Source organism: Ochotona princeps, chromosome 19, assembly GCF_030435755.1.
Source record: "Ochotona princeps isolate mOchPri1 chromosome 19, mOchPri1.hap1, whole genome shotgun sequence".
NCBI classification, from domain to species: domain Eukaryota; kingdom Metazoa; phylum Chordata; class Mammalia; order Lagomorpha; family Ochotonidae; genus Ochotona; species Ochotona princeps.
The window spans coordinates 38,524,929-38,552,744 of record NC_080850.1 but is presented as its reverse complement, the minus strand read 5'-3'; the positions used below and the strand labels follow the sequence as shown (position 1 = coordinate 38,552,744).

Below are 27,816 nucleotides of genomic sequence, written 5' to 3'. Positions count from 1 at the left end.
ATATGTTTACATATATATGTGTGTATATATATATACATATATCTCAGATCTATTAACTTACTTGAAAGGTAGTGTCAGAGGGAGAGAGGGAAGGATCTTTAATCTGCTGGTTCACTCCTCTAATGCCTGCAACGGCCATAGCTAGGCTTTAGCAGGGAGCTAGAAATGCCATAGTGGTTTTCCATGTGGATGGCAGGAACCTAACTGCTTGAACCTTCATTTAGCACTTAGTAAAAAGCTGGCAAAGCATTTGACACTTCCTTTGGTTCAGGGGATTAAAGCCATCACAGTGTTCTCTCAATTTCACTCTTTAAATGCATCCTAATTTTTTTCTCCAGCACTTTGCTCCAATGCCACTATTACTTTCAATGAGGTTATTGTCTTCATGTTATATTACATCTTCTGTACACATTTACCCCATGCCAATCCATTTTTCATGTAATACTTTTCAAAATCAAAATACAAAAAGTATACGGGGATGGGAATCCTGGCTAGAAGGCCCTGACCATCTGGCTGTTCCCGATCTGCTCTAGCATGTTGGGGTCTGCATCCTGCTCAAGCTGCATGAAGTTTTAGGGCCCTTTTATTTGGCGTTCCCCTAGGCTTGAAGGCTCTTCCTCTGCTTCCCTTTTTTCCCATAATGAATTTACTCAGTAAAAAATATGCTGCAGACAAGCTTTTTTTTTAACCTCCGCTCATACAAGTGTCAGCATGTAATAATTGACTAGTTACTCATACAACTTATTTAGTATCTGGTTTTGCAGGTGGATTATAAATTCCATGAGGCCAAACATATTCACTCAGGGAGTTGCAGAACTTTAAATATTGTCTGCATTATGGCTAGCACAGGATAAGGAATTACTCAACCACAAGTAAATGTTACCTAAGGGAGATGATTTCTAAGAAGGTATTCAGAAATAGGCACTTGTCAGTGTTGTCATAATCTAGCTTGAGAACTTGTAGACATGAATTGAAACAACCTTTATTAGAATTAGTTTGAAAATGTTTTCAAAATCTCTAAATATTTAGTTTCTTCGCCTTTATCCAAAGTGGAAATTTACATGTTCACATTAACTAGGTTATTTATGTAAGCATTATTTCTAATGTAGAAAATTAGAATTCCTCAAAGTCAATAAATGGAAATTAACCTGAATAGTAATTAGCAATATTTATCAGATTAAGTTATAAAAATATTTTCTTTTTTTCCATTATATATATATATATTTTATTACATTGCATTATGTGACACAGTTTTATAGGTACTGGGATTCCCTCCACCCCTCCCCCAAACCCTCCCCCCATGGTGGATTTCTCCACCTTGCTGCATTGCCACAGTTCAAGTTCAGTTGAGATTCTTTCATTGCAAACATAATACCAAGCATAGAGTCCAGCATCTTATTGTACAGATAAGTTCAACAGCTTCTTGGGGAGACCATCTCTGGTCTGAAGGTAGAGCTGGTAGAGTGTCATCCTGATCACTTAAAAGCCCCAACATAATATCAGCAACAATTTATAACATTATGGAATTAGTTGACAGAGTATTGAGTAACCAATATGTTAAATATATATATATATGTATATATATATATTCATATTCTTTTGAGTCTTCAATAAATTTCCATGTGCATTTCTTTTGAGCAAGACAATAAAATCATATGGAAAATTCTGTAAACATAAATAAAAATTAAAACGATCTGGATAAATATAGGAATGAATTTCTAATTTGGAATGGTAATCCATGTCATGAATTGTGACTAAATAGTAACAGAGATCAGATGAATCTGATGGAGAGGAAAAAGTGTGCAAAATAATTCTGTAAAATCCCACATAAAAAAATATCTATTTCTAGGAGAAAAGCTGCAATTTATCTTCCATTCTTGCTCAAAGGAGATCACCATCTGGAAGTATCAAAAGGCTCTAAGTGTGTTTTTAAAACCAACATTATCTCTAAATTGTTTCTTTACCTGTACATTTGCTATTTTTATGTATGTTAATTAACATACTGTTGAATTATCTTTCTTAAGTCCCACATTTTCCTAGAAGGCCATAGGAGACACAGGGCATATATATGATGTGATATTAGCCTTCCCTGTGTTTGTAGAGTCACTGGGTAGAGAAGACACATACACAGAACCCTGACATAGTAATATTTTAAAGAATAAGTGGCTAAGTGCCCCAGCTTCCGCTGTTGCCCACCACGCCTCCAGGTTTTAGACATCAAGTGTCGTAGGAAGTGTCCTAGGAAGTTAGGAGAGGTAAAAGTAAATGCATACATGTGACTTTGACTGTTGGGCTGTGGTCAGCTTCTGGAAGGAAGGACTGCCTGGATCCTGTGCTGTCACTGAGAACACTTCCCAACACCTCTTGGTTCACTTCTGATTGTGTGTTGCCCCACTGGCTTCAGAAACCAATGGATTCTTTTAATGAAGCAATGCTGTGTGGATATTGAACAGTGATGCTGACTGGTTAATGCTCATAATACTCTTTATAGCTCTCCGAGATGCTGGCAAACAGTCTATTAATAGTGACTGGAAGATTGAACACTCTGGAACATTCAATTTAGCTGGAACCACTGTCCATTACATCAGACGAGGCCTCTGGGAGAAGATCTCTGCCAAAGGTCCTACTACAGCGCCTTTACATCTCCTGGTATGAGGGACGGGTTGATAACATTGCATAATCAGTTTCTCATGACAACCATCTTCCCATTGGGTCCTCTCCAGTCTTTTTTTTTTTTTTTTTTCTGAAACTGAATTGTTAGATAATCATTTAAAATTAGGAGGTAGACTTTTTTAAAAGCTTTAAAAATGTATTTTAAATCATGATACCTAACAGCAGTTGTTACAAAAGGAACACAATGTTTTATGAATTCACAGAGCCAGTGTAGAGTAAGGAGACAGAGCACTGGAAAACAGGAGCTGTCTTTCCCTAAAAGCATACATTTACTAACTAGAATAGTTGTCTGTCAAGAGAATGCAATCACATGGTAAATCATAGTATTTCATACAGTGCCATTGTCTGACTCTATATAAAATGCCTTTGCAGGAGATACTATTTTACCTGGGAAAACAATCTGATAAATATATCTTGCTGTGCTCTCAACTAACTGTATGTTTTCTCCCACAGTAAATGTTTGAGATAACTTTCTTCATCATAGAGCAAAAGACCAGCTATGAGTTAGGATAAAGTTTGGAGGGCAAGAATCAGTACAAAGGGAATCTTCCTAGGCTGTTGGCAATTCCACATGCCACATTTACGTAGAGATGTGTGTGATGCGGCCCAGGAGCCAGAGGAATACAGCAAGCACACTGCTGGAGTGAGCTTATTATTCTAGGAGCAACCTAAGCCTAAAATTCAGACTATTTTAACAAACCCCACTCATCAAACTACTCTAAAACACAAATACTTGATTATTTATGTGGAGTGTATCATGCCACATTATTTGATATTTTTATACAATTGAAGCTGAATTTGTCTTCAGATGAAGACATCCATGTTGTTAGTCTAGGACCTAAAGGTTGAAGTCCCATAGAGGCCCATTTGCTACTCCTATACTAACATGCCTGGAAATACCTGGAGTCCTTGTTACACATTCTGATTCGTGTGGTCTGAAGCTGGACCCGAGGTCTGCGTTTCTGGCCTGCTCCTTCTTGCTATTATTATTATTCCTCCAACCAACACCTGCCTTACAAAGATTATTTGATATAACTTTAGTAGATAGACATTTTCCTAACCGGAGTAAGAAGAGCAAGATAATTTTAAATGTAATTTCTATCCCAAATTGTAATTGTATCTAACATGAGCACTGAGAATCAAATCCTTCCCAAAAGTGTTTCAGATTCATAATAGCATTTAATCCTGTGAAATGTGTTATATAAGTCTGCAAAACAGTTTTAGAAGAACCCAATATGAGAAAATTTAAATAGTGTGCATAACGTTGCCCAGTGAATTATCTGTGAACAACGTTCCATTTTTCTGTGCTCCTTCTCCTACATAAAGTTTACATTCAAGTACTTAGATTGTAAACACACATGTAAATTTGAATAATTTGTGTGTCTCTCCAGAATTTCCTTGCATCCCATTCTATAATTTCACTTGGAAACTTTGCCTTTTCTGGAGAGGGTTGGAAGACAGGAGCAACATCCAGCTCCTTCCATGACTGGATTATTGAAGATAAAGTTGTTGGCTGCAGTGATTTAAGCATTGGGTTATAGAAAACACCATCATGTTTGCCTGCCTTGTGTTAATATAACCGACATTTTTAGTGGCAGTAGATGAAGGCTCTACTGAGCGCCTCTACTTCAAAATCTTACAACAGTCTATAGGGAACCCCAGTGTGGAGCACAGGGAGTAGTTTTCCTGCTACAGGATCTGTAATCTGCCTGGTAATTACCATGGTTTTTCCTGGAAGCATGAAACATAATTAAAGTCAGTGAACTGTGTCTAAAAGAAGGCATCTATGTGACCTGGATTTATTCAGTAATCCAAGGGAAACTGCACTTCTAAGATATTTTTCTTTAATGACTATTACAGACTGAAAGCTGGTACTAAATTCTGAAAGGAAATAGCTCTGCTGCCATGTGCAGTATGTGCCCCTCGCCTGTAACATGGTCACACTTTCCTTCTTGCAAAGGATACTGCCAAGTTCAAAGGGTTTAAGAAAGAGCTAATGGCTTTGGAGCCAACGCCTCTATTTCAAGTGCATTAGAAATACAAAGACAATCTAAATTTCTATCAATGAAAAGGCAGTTGGTTAAGAAAAATAGACATATTTTCATGTAATTAGTAAGTTGACAGATAACTGCTATTTTTACATTCATTCCATCAATTTTAAACTGCATAATAGTTTGTGACCTTGCACTCCTTTTTAAGACATTCAAATTCTTCCTCTTTAAACTCATTAGGATGAAAGTCACTTATATCTGACAATCTGAAATAAGATAATTTAAGCTAAAATCAGCGCTATAACACACATGGAATCAGCATGCAGTATGTTAGGTATTTAGAAGCTTAGGAAATGTTATTTTTATTCCGATTCGAGGTGTTTCATAATTTCAGCACGTAAGATTGCCAATACACACATCTAACTATGTCCTAGTAGTTGTATTGATATTGAGATAGTACATATAGGTCAATAATATATATTGATATATTAAACTTTGAGAAAAAGATGTAATGAAAATATAACAGAAACAGCTTCCCTTGGGTTCATTCATTTTTTTTCACAGAATGTTAATTACAAATCATCTTTACAACTATCTCAGTATAATATAATAGTGAACAAAGTGACTTAATAATTTGGCATGGTAGAGATAGCTTTATGGCACAACCAGCTAAGCTTCTAGATGCAATGCCAGCATGCCATATGGGTAGTGCTTCAGGTCCCAGCTGCTCCACTTCCAACCCCATTCCCTGCTAATGTGCCTGAGAAAGCAGCCCGAGTGCTCAGGATGCTGCATCCGTGTGGGAGAACCAGAAGAAGCTCCTGGCTCCTGGCTTGGTACAGCTCTAGCCGTTGGGACCTTTTGGGAAGCCAACCAACAGATGGAAGGTTTCTTTCCCTCTCTTTTTTTCTCTTCCTCCTCCTCCTTTTGTTCCTTTTCCTTCTCTGTCTGTAACTCTGACTTTCAAATAAACAAAAAATAAATCTTAAAACAGGAATTTAGTATCACTTTAAAATTTAGGCAAAATAGTTTATTTATATGCATCCCATTCAGGAAGTCATAATATCTGCTGAAATGATGTATTTTGGGGAGTTTGGGGACATATTTGTTCTAAATGGATTCATAAAGTAACATATCACTGATTCATTCACTAAAATATATCTGGGGTACACATGTGTGTGAGTGCCCGTGATGATCCGTCATGTAGCTCAGTACTGCATGCCAGAGGAGAACAAAACACACATGAGCCCTGCTTATTGTTCATTGCAGTCACTCCCATGGCTTAGTGAACTGTTTACATATATGCATATAATTACATTGTGAATATTTACTTAAAATTTCATTTTAACATAGATTTATTTGCAAAGAAAACAGTATTTACTAGAAATGGAAAATCAGTAACATTTCCAAAAATACAAGTTAACTGTAAGCATACATGGAATGCAGTGCTTCTCCTCTGGTTGGCTTTGAACTCCTCTATCCCCTGGAAAGGCAGTGATGTCCAGGGACCTTTCCTTCTCTGTGAATTCAAAGACTGCCTGTCCATTTCTCCTTTTCAAATGAATGAGAAGTTTACATTTCTAATATTTTGTGGATCATATCTTGATTTTGAACTGCACATTCCTGCCCCCACAAATCCCCACTCCTCCACCAAATCCATCATCTACATGTGTCACGTTTCATGCAACTCTGATTAGATCATCAAATTCAAAGAAAATTATCTGGGAGCTCTGACCTCATTCAAATTGCTTTCCTTCCTGATGTCCTTAGATCAAAGGTGAGTGTGGCAATTCAGTCTGTGCAAAAAGCAGGATGGTTTGCGAGTGATTTTACCTTTCTGCTCTGTATTAAAGAAGGTTGCTCATCAAAGAGCAAGCATTGTGAGGTCGCGAGATCCTTAAATCCTTCACTTGGATGTGGCTCTGGTTTGACTCATCTGCCTTGATCATGTTCATCCTACAGGTACTCCTGTTTCAAGATCAGAACTATGGCCTTCATTACGAATACACGATCCCCTCAGAGCCTCTTCCAGAGAACCAGAGCACCAAAGCGCCCGACCCCCTCTTCCTGTGGACGCACACAGGCTGGCAAGATTGTGATGCCACGTGTGGAGGAGGTGATGCTTTTTAAAATATTTATCTTTGCAAAACAGCAGGTGTCTTCTGATGAATCACTAATGACAAATCAAAATCCATATATGCATAGTTTAGTGGATAACTGTTTGAGCTATTTTGTGGAAAATAGTCCACAAATTAAGAAACGCTATTTACAAGTTGATTACATATCTCATTAATATGATTACTCATTGTATTCTGCTGAGTAATGTAATTAGTTGAAAATCCAAATCTCTTTGGTATCATTCAAATTGTTAATTTACACACATAGAATGAGAGAGGAGAGACATGCAATGTATCACTTCTGTAAAATCTTAGAAGCTCTAAATCCTAAGCTATGTATATCCACATAAGCTTTTGATCTGGACTAAATGTAATGGTACTTTAACAGAGCAGAACTGAATTTGCTTCTATGAGATCAATATACTTAAGCTAAATATAGAGAGCATGCACATGGGTTTAGTTTTTTATTTCTTGTTTTAATATTAAATTACAGGGAAAAAAGGAAGGAAGGAAGAGAAAGAAAGAAAAAAGAAAGAAAGAAAGAAACAAACAAACAAACAAACGGAGGGAGGGAGGGTCTTCCATACACTAGTTCATTCCCCAAATGACCACAAAAACTGGGGCTGTGGCAGGACAAAGAAAGGAACTTGTTTTAGCCCTTCCATGGGGTTCAGGGATCCAAGCATCTGGGAGATTCTCTGCTGCTTTCCCAGGTACATTACCAGATTACTGGGTTGGGAATGAAACAGCCAAGACTCAAACTGGTACCCATATTTGACGCCCAGCCTGTGTGCAACAATGCCAGGCCCAAATTTGTTATTTCTTTTTTTTAAAGAGTGATTTATTCTTATTGGAAAGGCAGAATTACAGAGAGGAGGAAAAACAGAGAGGAAGATCTTCCATCTGCTGATTCATTCCACAAGTGGCCACAATGTCTGGACCTGAACCATTCCAAAGCCAGGATCCAGGAGCTCCTTCTGGGTCTTCCACACTGGTGCACGGCCCCTAGGCCTTCGGCAGCCTACAACTGCTTTTCCAGGCCACAAGCAGAGAGCTGGATGGAAAGTGGGGCTACCAGGACACAAATTGGCACACATATGGGATATCAGTGCATGTAAGATGTTGACTTTAGCCACTAGGCTGCCTTGCCAGGCCCCCAAATTTGTTATTTCTAAAGAGTGTATTACTGTTCTCAAAAATCATAGAACCTTTCTAAAATTGTGCTTAAATATTTTTTATTTTTATATTTTCTTTTTTCTCTATTTGCAAGGCTAAGAGAGAGAGCAAGAGGCACCAAGCAAGCAAGAAATCTTCCATCCAGTTTACTACTCAAATGCTCACGAAAGCTGAGACTGGGCTAAGCCAAAGCCAGGCCACCAGGGCTCAATCCAGGTCTTCCATGTGGTGACCAGGACCCAGGCACTTGAGCCGTCATTTGCTGCTCCCAGAGGCATGTTAGCAGGAAGCAAGAATCAGAAGTATGGGATCCAGGACTAACCCAGACTTTGTGATGTAGGGTGTAGATGACCCCAAGCAGTATGTTAACAGTTGTGTCAAATTCCTGCATTTAATCCAACTCGTTTGTTTTACCAATGAGACACATGTGTACTGCAATTTGGGGGGGTCTGTTGATGAGCATTGAACCAGTTAATTGCAAGGCAGAAGTTAGAGAGGAGGACGTGAGACTTGATGCTTCCCTTTGTATCTATGTATGTCAGAAATAGATTACTTCCATTTTCTTTTTCAATTGATAACACGTTTGGTATACCTCTAAAGAAATAATCTTTCGAAGTTAAAAAGCAACATGTTTAATTATGCAAAATTGTGATGTATGCCTATATTTTGTGTCATTTGAACACATCGGCATGAAACAGTGCACCGTCCATTGTGTTTTCTGTCAAAGAAGCTGTTGAAATGCCTTCTTCCATGCAGCGTTGCTGCAGCTGCCATGGAGAGGGTACAAGAGACTCTCCTGAGGGCAGCGTTCAGGGAAGGGAGGTTGCTGGTGATGGTAAAGACAAGCACACAAATAAGTAGCACAGTTTCAAACGGTGACACTGAATAAAAATCAGGGCCCGGCACGATAGCCAAGTGGCTAAAGTCCTCTCCTAGCATGGGTGCCAGTTCTAATCCCGGCAGCCCCAAGTCCCACCCAGCTCCCTGTATGCAGTCTAGAAAGCAATCAAGGACAGCCCAAGGTCTTGGGTTCCTGCACCCGCGTGGGAGACCCGGAAGAAGCTCCTGACTCCTGGTTTTGGATCGGCTCAGCTCCAGCTATTATGGCTGCTTGGGGAGTGATTCAACGGACAGAAGATCTTCCTCTCTGTCTCTCCTCCTCTCTGTATGTCTGACTTCGCAATAAAAAATAAATAAATCTTTTCTTAAAAAAGTCAAGAGAGGAAATAAATAAGGCAGTGAAGATGAGAAGGGGAAGGATAGGTATAGTTTTAAATGCGATGGTCAGGATGGCCCCCAAGGGAAGATGACACTGACAAGTGTCACGTGGGTTTGTGTGATAACCAGCAGCGATGGCTCCTAGAAAGAGTTTCAAGCAAAAGTCTTGAGCCAAAAGTAGAGCTGATTGCTCAAGAGAGCAACCTTCCTGTTGACGGGGTGACACAGGAAGCAGATGAAGAGATATGCATAAAGGAGAAACTTATTTTGGCTTGTTGTTTTCAGAGGTGGTTTTTGTGTCTGAGTTGAGTACAGACTAAATGGAAAAAAAGGGCAAAGGCATAACAATCAGTAAGGAGATTCCTATAATAATTCAGGCGAATAAAATTGATCGTAACTAGGCTATGGTGGTAGCAAGGGAGAAGAGTGAAGTGGTCAGAGTCTGTGGGTATTTTGAAAGTAGAACTAACATGTTACGTTGATAGGCTAGATGTGGAGTTAGGAGAAAAGATGTATAAAGGATGATGGTAATGACTTTTGTCAGGCACCTGGCAGAACAAAGTTTACCCACGCAAATCCCTGGGATAGCAGAATGAGGAGGGACTAGAGATCAGTGTAAATTTGAGGTGCTTGTTGGTGATCTGTATGTGATGTCAAGAAAGCAATTAGGTCGGCAAGTCTGGCATTCATGAGATACTAGGCTAGAGATTTACAGCCTGAGGTTGGAGTCTTAACACTTAAAGTGGGTGAAGTCACCAAAGAAGTGAGTAAAGAAAGGACAAGCGTATTAGAGGACTGGGATGTGGGGTCTTTAGTACTTATAGTCTAGAAAGATGAGAATCCAGAAAAGTGGATTAAAGTGAGTAGCTAGCAGCATTGGAGAGAAAAAAAAAACACATGACCAGAACAATAGTCTCCTATTGTACAAGTGAGAAAATGTCTAGAAAGAGAAAGATTGACTAGCTGTATCCAAAGCTGTCAATACGTTTTTAAACATCTGGACTGACAAATGATCGTTTTATTTAAACATACAGATATTATAAATGCATTATCATTAACTATTATGATAGAAAGATGGTAGTTAAGAGACCTTGTAAAATTATTTTTAATGAAGTGTTTGGCTCAAAATCTAAGTGGAATATATTTAAGAGAAAAGGGCAGAAGAGTTAGAGAAAGGAACTTCTGGTAATTCAAAGAAGGCTGCTGAAGGATGAGCAGAGAAATATGGCCATAGGTAAATCAGAGGAATCTTTAAATTGTTTTGAGTAGGGAATTGCATACATCATTATTTGACCTGTCCATTTTGTACAATAAAACAGGAAATTAATGATGCACAGAAGGAAGCAAAATTATTCTGAAGACAAATTCAGATACGTGAGATACTGAAATGGTCTTTAGACAAAAATGCCCAGCCCAAGAAAAAAAACTTAAGCTTTTGGTATTTGTGGTGATAATTTTTTTTTGGGGGGGTGCCACAATTTTTTTCCATAAAGCTTACCTTATCAAGGGTGAAAGTGTTCAAAAGGAAGTACTAAAGTTTTGATGAGGTAGGTTGGGAAATGGTCACTTAGAGAATGAAAATGGATAGAACAGGTGTGCACATTTTGATGGTACAGTACCACTTGAGGTGAGTAGTCATGAATTCTATATGATTCCACTCCCCACACCCCCAGGGGTATGTTGCCTTCCATCTATGGATAGTATACAATATAGATGTTCTTGATCAGTTTAGAGATTTCCAGATGAGTATGACAAAGCAAGAAACAGGTAATGAAACTGATGTTGTGTGCAGGGAGTTGATAATAATATATCTTGTAATTTAATTATATACCCAGCACGGTGGCTGAGTAGCTTAAGATCCTTGCCTTGAACGCGCCAGGATCCCATATGGATGCCAGGGTTCTATTCCCGGCGGCCCCGCTTGCCATCCAGCTCCCTGCTTGTGGCCTGGGAAAGCAGTCAAAGATGGCCCAAAGTCTTGGGACCCTGCAACCATGTGGGAGACTCTGAAGAAGCTCTGACCTCCTGGCTCCGGATTGGCTCAGCTCCAGCCTTTGCGGCTGCTTGGGGAGTGAACCATCGGACAGAAGATCTTCCTCTCTGTCTCTCCTCCTCTTTGTATATCCGGCTTTCCAATAAAAATAAAATAAGAAAACAACTTAATTATATAAAGACAAAAGCAAAGATTTGAAAAAGCTTGAAAAACGCACTGGAATGGTGGTAGGATTGTTGGGTTATGGGGTCTGATGGAGCTAGAGAGTTTTTAGACTGAGGGTACTGAGGAGAAAGAACTGTGTAAAGGGCTTGGAATACAGAAGATGATAGAAAATAGACACAAAACTTAGGAATATTTTGCTTATCAATGATGGCAAGGACAGTTTGGTTGTCATTGCCAGAGTTCTCAGAGCCTTGGTGTTGCCCCGTGTCTCCTGTAGTGCATGGCTTTCTGAGGACCCCCAGAGCAAAAGCTAATTGGAATGAAATTAAATAGAATACTCTTGGCTCTGGAGCACACAAGGTAACACAACAAAAGGACTGCAAGTTACTCTTTAAAACTATGCCATCTTTGTCAGAGGAGCTTTCAGAGTCCAGGCTTCTTCTTAGGTCCTGCTATTAGCACATGACCTAAGCTCCTCTACAACCCTCCAGCCATTCCTATCTGCTAATAGCTCCCCTATACTGAATTTTAATAATCTGTTCACCTATTCTTTACTGATGCCAGGCCCAAGTCACTTAAAGGGTGTACATCCTCCAACCAAATAGGAAATAAAAGCAAAGGGGTAGACATTTAGCCTCGGCATTTGCCCACATCCTCTATCAGATTACGTGGTTTAGCAACCATGATCTGCTGCTAATTTTACCTCTTGGTAATGTAGACCTTTGGAGGTAACAGTGATAGTTCAAGCAGTTGAGCCCCTGCCACTCAAATATGGAGAGCCCAGATTGAGGTTCTGGCTGTGCCAAAACCAGACCATTATTGGTATTTGGTGAGTGAACCATGAACCAGCAGATGGGCTCTGTCTCCAAATAATTAATAATAATTGTTATAATAAGAGGAAATCCAACAACAAAAAAATGACAAACTGCAACACGCCTGTTCTAAATGAAAAGCTGCACTATTACAATTTGATGGAACTGTGCAGGCTAGATTCTGAGTCCAAGTCCATGAGCCCAATGATCGCCCCTGACTTCATCACAGTACTGGCAGTATAGGAGGGATGTGATGGGGAGGTTATCGGTACATAGGACAGCACTGAAAACTCATCAAGGGAATTGACTTTCATTAAAAGACAAGAAAATGCTTGGCCAGCGAGTTATTATCCTCCCCCTGGCTTTTGTCCTTTTACAGCTGTATCATCAGAAGCAGTGCAGCAGAACTTGCCAGCCTTAGAGCAAATTGTTAAGGGCTAAAATTATTTTCCACAAATTGTATTTATTGCTTCCTGGAGTACTTTTTTGTTTTGCTTTGTTTTGTTTGTTTGTTTGTTTTAGTTTCTAAAGTTTTAAAGAACAACATTTCACTATAAATTGTTTTAGCTGCAGAGTCAAAAAGAATGCTGGTTCATTCCCAGAATGGTCCCAATGGCTGGAGCTAAGCTGATCCAAAGCCAGGAGCCTGGAGATTCTTCCCAGTTTCCCATTTGGGTGCAGAGTCCTAAGGCTTTGGGTCATCCTCCACTGCTTTCCCAGACCGTAAGCAGGGAGCTGGATGGGAAGTAGAACTACTGGGACAGGAGCTGGTGTCCATATGGGATGCTGGCACTTGCAGACAGATGATTAGCAAGTTGAGCCATTGTGTCAGCCCCAAAATGCTGGATTTCCAAAACACAATTTCTTTTTTTTTTTTTAAGATTGTTTATCTTTTATTGGAAAAGGAAGATATACAGAGAGGAGAGACAGAGAGGAAGATCTTCACTCCCCAAGCGGTCGCAACGGCTAGAGCTGAGCCAATCCGGAGCCAGGAGCCTCCTCCAGGTCTTCCACGTGGGTGCAGGGTCCCAAAGTCTTGGGCCATCCTCACCTGCTTTACCAGGCCACAGGCAGGGAGCTGGATGGCAAGCAGGGCTGCCGGGATTAGAACCGGCATCCATATGGGATCCTGGTGCATTCAAGGCGAGGATCTTAACCGCTACGCTATCACACCGGGCCCCAAAACATGATTTCTTAATTATCAGCATTAGAAAGTGAAGTCAATGGAGATGAAGTGACTTCCCCAAATCATATGGCTCTTGAGGGGTGAAGCCAAGATGAAAATCAGGACTTCCAAAATCTAGCCTGTTTTTCTCCTGATTTTGCCTTTAAGAATGGCTGAGCAGGCTTAATGCAGGTTCTTTCTACAAAGTAGAACACGTCTCCAAGGGATTATTTATGTTTTCTCTGGATGTATTAAATAGGAGCTTAGATATGTTCTTATTTTTATTTCAGGTGATTGATATGGTAAAATAGCCCTTCTACTGGTACACAGTTCCAATAGGATTTGCACTTCACTTGATTCCCTGCACTTGCTGTTCCCTTATGTTTAGTCAACAGTTTTCAATTATCTCTGGCTATATTAATAGGGCACATATTCATTTCAATGCCAAAATATTTCTGGGCTTTTAGATATTATTTTCCTGTGCAGTTCATAAATAAACTCCATGGACAGGATTTCGAGCATCGCATCATTTCTGAATTTATATCATCATTTTTATAGCCAGGAAGAGTTCTGTAATCTTTCAGCAAATTCATGAATTGAATGAGAGTACGTTCAAAGCACAGAACATTGGAAACAGATTCATGCAAAATTTTTCTTCCACAGCAAACAGAAATAATAGCATTATTCTACTTCATAGGAATATATTAGGTAAGAGCAAAGAAACGCTCACAGAGCACTATAAATCTCAGTGTGTGTTGTGTTGTTTTTCTAATGCTGTTATAAGGTACTGGATTGCTGGTGATAAATGAGAAAAAGTTTAAAACATTGAAATAACAGGCAACAATATCATATCTTATATGCATAAGGAAGTAAACTGAAGTTTCAGTTACTATTTTAAAATTTCACATTAGGCATCTATATAAAAATCATTATAATAATATTATTAGCACAGATATTCAGGCCCCTGCACCCACTTGGGAGATACAGAAGAAGCTCCTGGCTCCTGGCTCTTGGCTATTGTGGACATTTGGAGAGGGAATAAGCAGATGGACGATATCTCTGTCTCTCCTCTCTTTCTGCAACTGACTTTCAAGTAAATAAATACATCTTTTTAAAAAGAGATGCTCATTTATCTATAAGACTAGAAAATAAAGCTCATGTGATATTATGTCCAGTCAGAGCAAAAAGCACACCCACACATAAAAATCAATCCCTACCCTTTTCCGTTTCGTCCAAGTTTGGCAAAGCTCTGAGTGACTAATGGTTACTCTACTAAGCTTAGAATTGTGTTTGAAATATCAAACTGGATTACCTAAGACCAATTTAATAAGAATGACCAAAAATGTGACATTAAAGGCCATCTGGCAAGTAACAAACTGCAACTTATTCCTCCATAAGTTCCACAGTATTCGATGCTTTTAGATACTTTTGTTAAAGCTAGAATGAAAGTTCTCTGTGTTGACTGGGACATGAAAATGTCTAAAAGAAAGAAATCAGCTAATAAGAACAGCATATGGCTTCAAGATATTATTTGTGTAATAAGATAATGTGCCCATGTTATAGTAGCACTTTTCTTTCTTGATTCCTTATTTTTGTTTAGTAAAGTATAAAAACTAATGACAAATCTTTTCCTAACTGCCAAAAAAAAAAAAAAACCCACAAAAACCTCATGATGGGAGCTGCAGTATACAGTGTCCTGACGGCATGACTGACGTGATGCTTGCCTGGAAGCTTTCTTAGAGCTCCACTCAGATGCTCCCTAGATTTGAGTCAATATCTGTATCTTTTTAATTATCAAAATGTTGTTTTTTTCAATAGCTTAGTTATGTTAACTTCAGTATAACAAACTGATGTTAGATATTTTCTGAGGATTGAAAAAAATTACTATAATTAGCTTTTAGATATTTATTCTGTGGTTACATCTATGTTCAACAAAAGCTTTCTGGACAAGGTCTGTATTCATCTGTTTGTGCTATAGTTGGCAAAGTGCCATTATTTAAATTAGTTTAGCAAACCACATCTACTCTGGAGTCTTTTGATTATGCATGTTCCAAATTGAATTTTTAAATTGCCATCTGTATTTTGTAAACATACATTTATTTTAAACCTGTCACTACCTATGTCTCCTGATAACATAGTGGTAATACTGAAAACATGCTACCATTATACAGAAGTTTACTGATATCTATTTAATGTGTATCAGTTCGTAAAGGAGTTCTTGAAACTTAGATTGTAAGGAGAAAGGTGATGGAAATGCTATACCAAATTCATTTAGATAGCTCCTACCTTATGAAGTTAGTTTTTCTTTCTTTGTAACTAAGCAAGCTTAATTATTTCTGCTGCTCTAACATTTACTTGGATTTTTTTTTTTTTTTAGTTGTAGGGTATTCAGCACTAATATAATAGGAGCTAATGTTACTCCCAACTCTATGCTATGCCACGTGATGTTCTAATGATCCCTGTGGGTGATTGTCTGGCCTGTAAGCTTGCCTTTCCTTTACTTTTCTTAAAGTTAGCATAAATTTGCCTGCCATGTGAGCTGCAGGGGTCAGCCCCAGAGACTTGGAGACCATTGCATTCATGTGGATAGTTTGTGTACTACATCAGTATCACCCAGGGCATGGCTATCTAGCCATGCTGGTTCTGCCAAGCCATAGAACTCTGTTGTAGGGCTGCCTCTGTGTGTGCCTCTTCCTGGAAAGCATGCATTATTCCTAATACATCTGTCCTGATACACAACTTTTCATCTGTTGTTGGATGTCTGTCTCCGTGCCCTTGTTGGTGCATTGGTGTAGACTCTTAGAGTTTCATATGTTTCTGGTAAGAGTAGAAAAGTACTGCTTTCCTGCCTGGTATTTGTTGTCCATATCAAGCTTTTATAGCATCATTTACATTTCATCAAACACTGAGATTATCCAAAAAAGGAATAATAATCACCAATGTTCTGCTATCTCTGTAAGAAGACAGATTAAATGATTTTTGTAATAAGATAGGTAGATGGTAATGATAGCCACGCCTGCACGTGGATGTATTATCCGTGTGTTAATATGGATAAATGTAGGAGCATCTGCACTACAGTTGATGGTGGAGCTATATGTACATTTGAGAGGGAAAGGGACTTCTTTCCTCCTGCCTTGACCCTAGCACCTTGCAGACTGCCAGGCAAGAAACGGCTCTTTTCCCTGAATGGTTGGACATGCATCTCCTACCAGGACCCTGTGGCACTCGATGAGTTTGCGCCAAAGGGCTAATGGCCATAAGGACCTTGAGACAAACTCCAACCACACACAGTCTCATGAACTGTGTCTGTCGCTTTCACTTCATTACCTTGCTGTCTCTTCATGTCCCCAACCTCAAGTTAAAGCAAAAAATTCTCCAGTTATTCAAAGTATCTCTCTATAGCTCTTTCCTTCTTCTGGGATTTGTCCACTCTCCTTCTGCTACTTAAATGAGAGAGTGGCTTCTCTGCCACCTGCCCAGGTTTCCACGTTTAGCCTGAAGAACATGAATGCTCCCTGTTTCCTAATTATGTCCTAGCAGTCAAAGGACTCCAACCAATGGACCTTTCAATCATACCCAGACAGTTTATGACTTCTTCTTAATGCTAATGTCTCATGACCATCTGTTGGCTGTTTGGGCTATTTTATAATGTCAAACAACAGTTAAAAATAGGTTACTAAATCTTGTAAAGATATTTTGCTTTTCCTTTCAGGAAAATTACATATAAGATTTCTCTGGAGAAAAGGAAATTAGGAACATACTTCTCAAGACATTTTAAGTTAAAATCAATTAAGAATTCCCAAGGAATTATGCTTATGGGATGCATGCAAAAATGAAGAGCATCCAGATTTTCACTTTTACCTTCTATACTCAGACTTTATCAAAACAGAGAAAACAAAAATGGCAGTTTTCTGAAAGGTAGTGAAATAGGTTAAGTCTCATGTTTTTTTTTCTTAAAAGACATGATGATACTTTAGGAATCTGTGTTTTTAGAATTACTGAGTTCTCAATACAATAAGAATAAAATTCTGACATAGGCGTTGGTATAAGAGTTAAAATCCCATTTGGGACACTGACTTGAGACATTTCATATCACAGTGCCTGTTTTTAAGTCCTACTCCCCTGCTTCTCATTCAGCCTCCTGCTAATATATAACCTGGAAAATAACAGGTGATGATTGAAATACTTATGTCCCCACCCATGTGAGATACCCAAATTGGGTTTCAGGCTCCAATCGATAGCCTGGTCCAACCCTGGTTGTTGCAAGCAATTTTAGAGTGAGTCTGTGCATTGAAGATCTCTCTATGTCTATATCATTGTCTATCTCTTTGACTTCCAAATAAAATGAAAAGCAAATATTTTTTTTAAAGAAATAGCTGTTTCTTTTTTTTTTTAAGATTTATTTATTTTTATTGAAAAGCCGGATATACAGAGAGGAGGAGAGACAGAGAGGAAGATCTTCCATCCGATGATTCACTCCCCAAGTGAGCCGCAATGGCCGGTGCTGCGCCGATCCGAAGAAGAGAACCAGGAACCTCTTCCAGGTCTCCCATGCGGGTGCAGGGTCCCAAAGCCTTGGTCCGTCCTCGACTGCCCTCCCAGGCCACAAGCAGGGAGCTAGATGGGAATTGGAGCTGCCGAGATTAGAACCGGCGTCCATATGGGATCCTGGCGTGTTCAAGGCGAGGACTTTAGCCGCTAGGCCACGCCGCCAGGCCACGCCGCCAGGCCCGCAAATACTTTTTAAAAGAATAAAAATCTTAAGCTCAATATAAACTCATTTCCCTATAACTCGACACACAGCACTGAGGATGTGCAGCCGAACAATAAAATGTGCATGTGTCCATGAGCATGTTTCAGCACTTTCATGATGCTTCATTACAAAAATCAGATTCCTAAGATTTTCTGAAAAGTACTGCTTTCAATCACTTAATGTTAAAAAGGTGGTTATATTTTTAAAATTATCTTGTCAACTTGGGTTTTCATAACCATTTTGTAATAGAATATAAAATTTGCCTACTCAAGAGAAAAATTATAGTTGACTTTTTGTAAGCCTAGGAACACATTTTGTTATATGTAATAACATGTTTGTCAATCTAATCTAAAATGCCTTTAAAACCTGTTTGAAAAGTATAGCCAGCCTGTAAACGAGTTCCATGTTCATTGTATAAAGGCCTATAACGTCATTCCTTTTCGAATATATTTGTTCTTTTCAGGTGAAAGGAAGACATTGGTGTCTTGTACAAAAATTATGAGCAAAAATATCAGCATTGTGGACAATAAGAAATGCAAATACTTAACCAAGCCTGAGCCACAGATTCGAAAGTGCAATGAGCAGCCATGTCAAACAAGGTAACCCTCTTGCGGTGATCATTAAAGCCCTGGTGAGACATGAAACTGTAGCCTGTAAAACACAGGCAGAAAATGATTGGAATTACATTGCCTCAAAATCCTCAAAAAGGTATATGCACCAAGATGTGATCTTTTAAACAAGCACAGATTAAAAAAATAGGTTCAAGATTTATGATTTTTGATCTCCACAAAGTGAAATGGGAGGAGGTTAAGAAAGCATGAGTTGAAGCCGGACTACAATTGCTGATTAATTGGTCTATGATCCTGTCAAATTCTTGGTTATTTAGTTGAATTTAATTGTTTGTTCCTGAATTCTCTGCTAAATGATGTTTTAGAACTTGATAGGGTTGATGTAAACAGAAGGAGGAATGGCCATGCCCCAGAACCCAACCAGGAACAAAGGCAATGTGGGTCTCTGGGTACTGCAAACTAGGCCCTGACTTCCTCTGCTAGATAGAGGCCACTGCGGACTCCTTGGTTTAGCCTTCTCTGCTTTCTTTCTTCCTAACTTCCTTCTTTCTCCTTTCCGACATGAGCTAATACAGTCTGAAACTCTCACTGCCAAATTGAGCAGATGCTGACACGGTGACCATAGGCGTCCCAACTTCAAGAACCAAGAGCCAAACTAAACCAATTTCTTTTAAAAATGACCTAGTCTACAGTATTCTGTTACAGCATCAGAAAAATGAGCAAAGATACTTAATTACTGGAAGGACAGACAGATAAATAACTGGAACCTGAGTTTAACTCTGGAGTGATCTGACAGCGAAACTGCTTGGCATGGCTGGCATCATGATGTTTCTGGAAATCTACTTGCTCCATGCAATAATGAATGCTGGCTAGAGCGGGACTCCAGCCTGGTGTCAAAAGTCCAAGAAGCTCTTAGACTGGGTGTCCAAAAGAATGTAAAGCTAGACTGATTCTATAAGACAGGGACAGGAATATTCACATTATTGTTCCACCAAGGAATTTGGTGAAGATCTTAGCAGACAGAGGACTGATGGCCCATTCCTAGTAGCTTCTCCAGTGACGTCACAGTAAATTTATGCACTGTGCCACTCGGATATGCAAAGAATGTGTAGTTTTGTGGTAGCCTATTCTATAATCTCCCTCATGGACATCATCACATTCAGTAAGTACAGCCTGGGGGCAGCAGTTGTCTGTTAAATCACATTTGAGGTTATCTGCCTTAAACAATGTCTTTAAAATTTGTTTCATCCAGGCATTTGTTCAGTTCTGGTTTCTCAACCCTCTTTTCTCTCACCATTTTTTCATATAGTATGCCATCTTGAGTTCATTTTATTTTTTATCTTCTTGTCAAATTCAGTAATTAAGCACTGTATATAATTAAGATCTGGCTCAAGCCACATTAAGCAGAGATATAAGAAAAATTGGAAATACTTTCTTCTTCTACAGTGTTGAAATTTCAAAGCCCTTTACTGTGGATTTATATATTTAAGATATCCTCTTTTTTCTTTTTGTTTTGTATTCCTACTCCAATAACTCTACCCCTTACCAATAAATGCTTCTAAATGAAGAGGTGGGAAGAATGATAATATAATGTACAAAATAATGTACATTGATAAGCTTTCGGTTAGGTCGTGTACATTGTGCCTTCCTTGGTGTCTAATTTTCAGTCTAATTCCAAAAGGAGTTCATGTAGTAAAGTGTTGTGTTTTTTGTTTTATGCTGCAGTGGGTTCACTGGGCACAGTTGAGTCCCACTCCAGTTTCAGTTCCGGCTTCCTACTAATGCACACCCTGGAAAGCCACAATGTTGACTTGAGTACTTGAGTCCATCCTTCACAAGTTACTAAACCTCCACGTCTTGGTTTTCCTTTCTGTTAGTAAATGGCCATGATGGTCGTAGCGTACACATGGGACTACTATGAAATTTAGATCACCAAGAAATAACTCCTGGATAGCGTCAGTTTTATACATAATAAAGAAACCCCAGGAAGGCAGTATGATGATTGGTAAACAGTGGTATGCCATGGGCAGGATAATACAAAGTAAACTTGAGATTTTATTGAGGCCTGAGATAAGAAATAAGAAGTATTGTGTGTCTTGCAGAAAATGGCTGGTATTAGTGAAAAAAAATGTATAAAGTTATTATGTAAGTCTTCTATTAATTGTAGACCTGATAGCATATTTGATAGGTACATGCCCCCTAACTTGATTCCAGTAACTGTTGCTTTATTTGCAGGTGGATGATGACAGAATGGACACCATGTTCACGGACATGTGGGAAAGGGATGCAGAACAGACAGGTGGCCTGCACCCAGCAACTGAGCAATGGAACCCTGGTTAGAGCCCGTGAGACGGACTGTGCTGGACCTAAGCCTGCCTCTGCCCAGCGCTGTGAGGGCCAGGACTGTATGACGGTGTGGGAGGCAGGAGTGTGGTCCGAGGTGCAGTACCTGCAACATTGCTTTCTCTTGTTCTTTTCTGACTCATAGCTTGCACAAGGCCATGTTGTTTTGATCCAGAATCTCTCTGCATGAGGGTTGATATTTTCCTTCACTATCCATTAATTGTGCTGATGATACTGGGCATACACTTATAAATAAGTTTGTAAACATAGAAAGTGAAATCTTTGCTCTTTATTCTGTAACTATTGTAGCAAAATTTAGAACACATTTTGTGTATTAGTGAACTTTGGAATGTTACCCTTTCTTTTATATACCCTGGATACACTCTTGAGTAAGCATACATTAAAACACAGGTTGACTCACTTCAGAACCCTCAGTATTTAAAAGGAAAAGAAAAAAGGAGATTAACATTAAACAGTTATTTCATCTGAATAAGGGGTGTGTTTTTACCTTATACTTGGTACACTGTTGATATTTAATCATCACTGCATAAAACTTCAGTTTCACTCTTTTGTAGCTGAGGGTAATAGAACTCAGAACTCTGAGTTCAAATCCCAGCCCACTACTCAGAGCTATCTAACTCACTACAGCATATATCCCTGCTACATTGGAATATCTAACATAGAGTTATATCTATGCCAATCCATAGTGACATATTTTCTGTTTTGTGTATCTTCATATATAGCAAAATAATAGTAATCCCACTCATTACTTAGATTTACTGGTTGCTCTGACATTTTAAGTGAATTGTGAGTGCAGGAACCCACATAAATTCACTTACATGTGCATGAGAGGTCTTTAGAAAGTTTAAGGGAAATGCATATTACAAAAAAATCATGCATGAATTTCAAGATCCTTTGGATCTAAGCATACTTATCTTTTCATGACATTTTTTCCACAAACCTTTTGAAGTGCACCAAATGTGCCGAGATACATGCACCCACACAGACCAAAGTCAGCCATCTTTAATTTCAGAGTATTAGACAGGATATAAAAATAATAAATAGAAAATACTGTATTAAAATAAGCAGCCACCCTTTTTAAGATGAGGATAAGGTGGCATAGATAATGTGGTTTCTGTTTTTAATGTTTCTAAAAGCACATTAGCAAATAGCCCAACTGTCTGTCCTCTTGTTTTCCTGGACTACCTCTTGGCTTTTTAGTAAATTCTTAACAATTATAAAAATGATTGCCATATACTAATTTACAACAATATAAATCTAGTCAATCTGCAGAGAGGTTAGCATGTGCATCAGAGGAACAAAAATGCCACTTTCCCCAGCCCAATCTGTTCTACTTTGTATGTTATTTGGTACCATTTGGGAGAAATTATATACCACAATGTAGTATACCAACTAAAAAAAAATCTTTTTAATTTGAAACTTGAGTTTATGAGACAGGGATATTTTCAATTGTAAAAAGTAAAACTATAAATATAAAATGACAAATTGCAATGTGTAGTTCATTTTAAAGCTCAGTTCATTTATACAAATGTAAGCTATTAAATATGAGACAGTTACTGCCATGTACAAGATATTAGTTCCATGTTCAACTTTTCTGGACATGAGTGTGGCTAAAGGCAGCCAATGTAAAAGCAATAAGCTCACCTTCTATCTTTCACTGTGGCTCTATCAGTGATTTAAGAAATAATCATCATGGTTATTCCTTGGTGACATCATTGCTAAGTATATACTATAATTCTTTCTTTGGACTTTTGCCAAATGCAAATGTAACTTGGATCCAAGTTTTGCCAAATCTATTACACCCTGTATCCAGTATGCATGTCTACACAGCGATGCCTGCTTTGGAAAGTATGAATCCCCTATACATATTTTATAATAAACAAGATAATTACACATAAGACAATAATTATGTTTAGAAAAGATCCGTGAAGCAGCCAGGATGGTGGCCACCTTCAGCAAAAGCAGCATCCCCTATGGCATGGGTTCGAGTCCTGACTACTGCACTTCCTAATTGGCTTCTTGTTAGTGCTCTTGGGAAAATACAGGAGGAGGGAACTAGTGTTGTGCCCTCAACACTCATGTGGGAGGACCAGAAGAAGTTCCTGACTTCTAAGTTCTGCTTGGTCAGCCCCAGCCATTGTGGCCATCTGGGGAGTAAAGCAGCAAATGGTAGACCTCTCTCTCTCTTTTTCTCTCTCTCTGTAACTTTGCTTTTCAAATAAATACATCTTTTGAAAAAAATTAGTGAAACAGACCTATGTGCTTCAAACTAATGTATTATCTTCATAAGCAGCATTTTTATGGAAATAGCTATATTTCTAAAATAAAATTGTATTTTCACTCCACATAAGCATTTAGAATGGTGGTTTCTAGGGATATAGAGTTATGTAAAGAAATTCATGTTTTAGTTGCTTTTCATTGTAAAGTCTTCTGAAAATGATAGTCTGTGAAGATTTGACATTTTTTTCACATTTCTTTAGGGAAAAAGAAACTGAAGAATTTCTTGACATAATTATGATTAAAATTTTTATGTCAAATATCATAACTTAAGAAATTTTGCTCATTATCTATTGTCCACATTTAAATCAATTATTTCATCTCTTTATTGTATTACTGTCTATAGTAATGGTTCCATATTTTGTAATGTTTTATCTTTAGCTCTGCATATTGAAGGTCATGTGTCTGGGCTTTCATATGAGTACTTAGCCTGGTATTGCCAGTAAACTGATATTTAATTCTTTTACCTGGTTTATGTGAGTGATGAGCTTATGAGAGCTGATTAAAGAACCTACAGTTAACATAATCTATCTTTATAACAGAATCTACATTTCCTATTGGATGTATTTATTTAAAATCTTGTGATGTTATCTTTCAGTGCTCAGTCAAGTGTGGCAAAGGTGTCCGTCATCGGACTGTCAGGTGCACCAATCCCAGGAAGAAATGTGTGCTGTCGACCAGACCCAGGGAGGCTGAGGACTGTGAGGATTATTCGAAATGCTACGTTTGGCGAATGGGTGATTGGTCAAAGGTGAGAATTATTTTGTACATTCTCAGTATTTGTTTTCAGTAATGTCGACACTGCCCCAGTTACTATAACTATACAACAGAGAGTTGAGGAGGCGTAGCTAGTAGAGGTAAATATGATGAGCTGGGGAGCATCACATATTTGAGTTCAAATCCTGTCTGTCTTCTGTGATTGTTCTCCATAGAATTCTATTAAAGATGAAATGAGATGCCTTTAGCATTATACTTAACACAACAGGAGGACTCAAAAATATAGTAGCCACTATTATTGTTTTGTTGCTACATTCTAAAGGTTTATTTATTTATTTGAAAGGTAGAGTTAGAGAAAAAAGACATCTTTCATCATTGGTTGGCTCTGCAAATGGCCACAATGGCCCAGGTTGGGCCAGGAGCCTGGAACTACATCCAGGTGTCTCACAAAGATGACAGTGTCCAAGTACTTTGTACCAGTCTTCTATTTCTTCCCCCCAACACATTTGCAGAGAGTTGTGTCAGACATGAAGCAGCCAGGATTTGAACCAAATGGGATGCCTGTGTCCCAGAGGTAGCCTTCCCAACTGTGCCACAGCCGTACCACAGAACCAGCCCTATTGCTGGTTTTTGTTGATATGACTCTTTCTGATGCTGTTTTTTTTTTTTTCATAAAACTTACGGCAAATGATCAGAATGCCCTCCAATGAGTTAATTCAAGGTAAAATTAATGTAGCAGGGACGGAGCAAAACAGACAAGATACATTTCGATAGTTTAGAAGCAATCTTTTTGCACCAATTTTCTTTGATTGCTTATAGTAGAGATGGAAAGGAACAGAATTCTTGGTGTTCTTTGGTCAAATGAAGTGGAAGTAGTTCATTTGGCAATAAAATTCAGACAGATTAATTTCACAATGATAGTAATGCTCACTTGAGATTTGTAATGTGGAGCCCTAATCTTAATTAGGCGGTAGACAGTACCTAACAATCTATGAGAGTATAGAACTATTACCATGGAGTCATATAAATTCTGTCGCTTAGATGAGACGTAAGAAATCATTTCTTGTGTTTTGTAAATCAAAAATGAGTGATAGCTGCTTATGGCAAAGTGGGGGGAATGCAGTGGTAATTTATAAATAACCTGTAGAATATTCTTGGAGAAATATGTTCAATATATAAAACGCTGCAGTTGTCCAACTTTCTGAGTGCCTTCCGATATGAAAACAATAGCAAGTAAAATATTATATATTTTTGCAAATATTTATGCTTTATCTCCTTAACAAATTTTCATATTGATATTGCTTCTGAGTTTATAGTAAACTATACCCTCCTTCCACTAGTTCCAAAGTTGCACTGGATATCTTTTGACAAAAATGTAAATAAATCATTCCCTGGCTATAGATTAAGACCTCTTTAGCCAAGTCTCTGCTCTCTATTTTGGTAAAGGTTCATTCATTAATCACTATTTATTCATGTATCTATTCGTACATTCATTTCTTTATCTGCAAGACAGTGATGGGAAGGGAGAGAGGTAAGAAAAGAAGGATATAGGTATCTTTTTATCCCTGTCTTTTAACTTGAAATTTCACACTTGAGAATAAAAACTATAAGGCAGCAAAGATTTCCAAATTAAGCCAAACCACTTTTTGCTGTGTCCCAGGTATATTTCCCTAATCCTGAGGGTTAGAGCTAGTGATAGGGAAAAGATGCAGGCTTAGAATTCAAGAGCTAAGGGGGATAGTTTGAACTTCCTCATTGCCTGGATGCATACATTGGTTAAGCCACCGAATGAATGCTTTTGTGTCTTCGTTTCCATATCAGTAAAATAGGGCAAATGGTCAATAGCAGTGTTGTCAAGCTGACGGTACATCAGCTCTTCACTCAGCACTGTGGGTATATGATAGGATTGGAACGTAATAGAGTCCTCGCTGACGAGGGAAGATAATATCACCTACTGTGCCCCTCCCATTGCAACAGTTCATTTTTACTGGCTAGTGAAATCCTGGATATTTCTTTAAAGAAAATAAAATCTGTTCTAAGAAAATGTTTGCAGACCACTAGAACAGAGGTACTACAATTTTCCAACTTTGATAGTATGATTATTTTAAATGAAAGATGTTGTTAGCCCTGAGTTAAACAAAGCCTAAGAATATGTCATCATAAAAATTGGAGAAACAGATTTTATTGTAACATTTGACACAGAACTGAAAGCTCACTCATGTGGAAATGTGGCTAGAAAATCCTTTTTTCATGATAAGTATTATTTCTATTGATATATTTTACCAACTTTGTGACCTCTGGCAACATCTTTAAAAAGCCAATATCAGGGCCCGGCGGTGTGGCCTAGTGGCTAAAGTCCTCGTCTTGAAAGCGCCGGGATCCCATATGGGCGCTGGTTCTAATCCCGGCAGCTCCACTTCCCATCCAGCTCCCTGCTTGTGGCCTGGGAAAGCAGGAGAGGACGGCCCAATGCATTGGGACCCTGCGCCCGCGTGGGAGACCCGGAAGAGGGTCCAGGTTCCTGGCTTCGGATCGGCGCGCACCGGCCCGTTGCGGCTCACTTGGGGAGTGAAACATCGGATGGAAGATCTTCCTCTCTGTCTCTCCTCTCTGTATATCCGGCTTTCCAATCATAATAAAATCTTAAAAATAATAAAAAATAAAAAAATAAAAAGCCAATATCGGGGCCCAGTGTGGTGGCCTAATGGCTAAAGTCCTGTCTTGAAAGCCCCGGGATCCCATGTGGGCGCTGGTTCTAATCCCGGCAGCTCCACTTCCCAACCAGCTCCCTGCTTGTGGCCTGGGAAAGCAGGAGAGGACGGCCCAAAGCTTTGGGACCCTGCACCCTTGTGGGAGACCGGAGTAGGTTCTTGGCTCCTGGGTTCGAATTGGCGCAGCACCGGCCGTTGCGGTCACTTGGGGAGTGAATCATTAGACAGAAAATCTTCCTCTCTGTCTCTCCTCCTCTCTGTATATCTGACTTTGCAATAATAAATAAATAAATCTTTTTTAAAAACCAACATCAACTAAGGAGATCATAAAACACAAGTTGGATTTATTTTTGCTAATCTGAAAACAATTTTTGTTTTCAATTTTGCCACAATTATATGTAGATAATTCTCAAATACACTTGGATTTGATTGCTGTAAATGGGTTTGGTTGTTTAACTGTATTGTTACCCAAGTCAACCATAGCTTCTCTGAGTTGGGAAGCAAATGGACAGGCTGACTTCACTATACTCCATGTCTTTTTACTTTTGCTAGTTAGCCTGTTGGTATGTTCACTTATTTAGACAATCTAGCATGTTGGGCTTTTTCCTCTTCTCTTTAAGAACTTTTTTTAGATATAAATACAATCCTTCTCTTTCCCTTAAAGACATTTGTTCTTACTTTTACTCATAACTAAGACCTTAGCATTACAAATTCAAACAACACTGTGTATAGATTGAAACCAGTGATTCCATGTGAATTTTATTGATTTCACTCCTTCCTTTATACTTCTGAGATATCACTTTTATGTTAAATGAAGACCATCCTAAAATAATTACAGAGAACAAGAATAAGCCTGTGATCGTCAAGTGTTGGTGATTAAAGTATTTGGATACAGGGAAAATGCTTAGAGCCCTCATTCTTATCAGCTGTGTCTCTGGAACAAGAATAGCAACAAATGTGTGCAGCTAGGGGTGAATTTCTGTGCTCATCTGAGGCTACTTAATTTGTCATGATTTCATTGAAAATGTACTCATATTTTTAAAACTATCAATACATCTAAATGGACTTGAAGTAATGGGTTGGCTTTAATCAGGTTCAGTTTACTATTTATAAAG

The 27,816-nt window shown here is 38.6% G+C and overlaps 1 protein-coding gene across 1 annotated transcript in view; it reads left to right on the top strand.

Moving 5' to 3' along the window:
* Positions 1-27,816, top strand: part of ADAMTS19 (ADAM metallopeptidase with thrombospondin type 1 motif 19) — a 182,602-nt gene that overhangs the window by 140,128 nt on the left and 14,658 nt on the right. Inside the window, exons 17-21 of the mRNA XM_058677493.1 lie at positions 2,492-2,649; positions 6,627-6,780; positions 18,527-18,662; positions 20,868-21,072; positions 23,872-24,024. Coding sequence (XP_058533476.1) covers positions 2,492-2,649; positions 6,627-6,780; positions 18,527-18,662; positions 20,868-21,072; positions 23,872-24,024 — 806 coding nt within the window. The remainder of the gene's footprint in view (positions 1-2,491; positions 2,650-6,626; positions 6,781-18,526; positions 18,663-20,867; positions 21,073-23,871; positions 24,025-27,816) is intronic.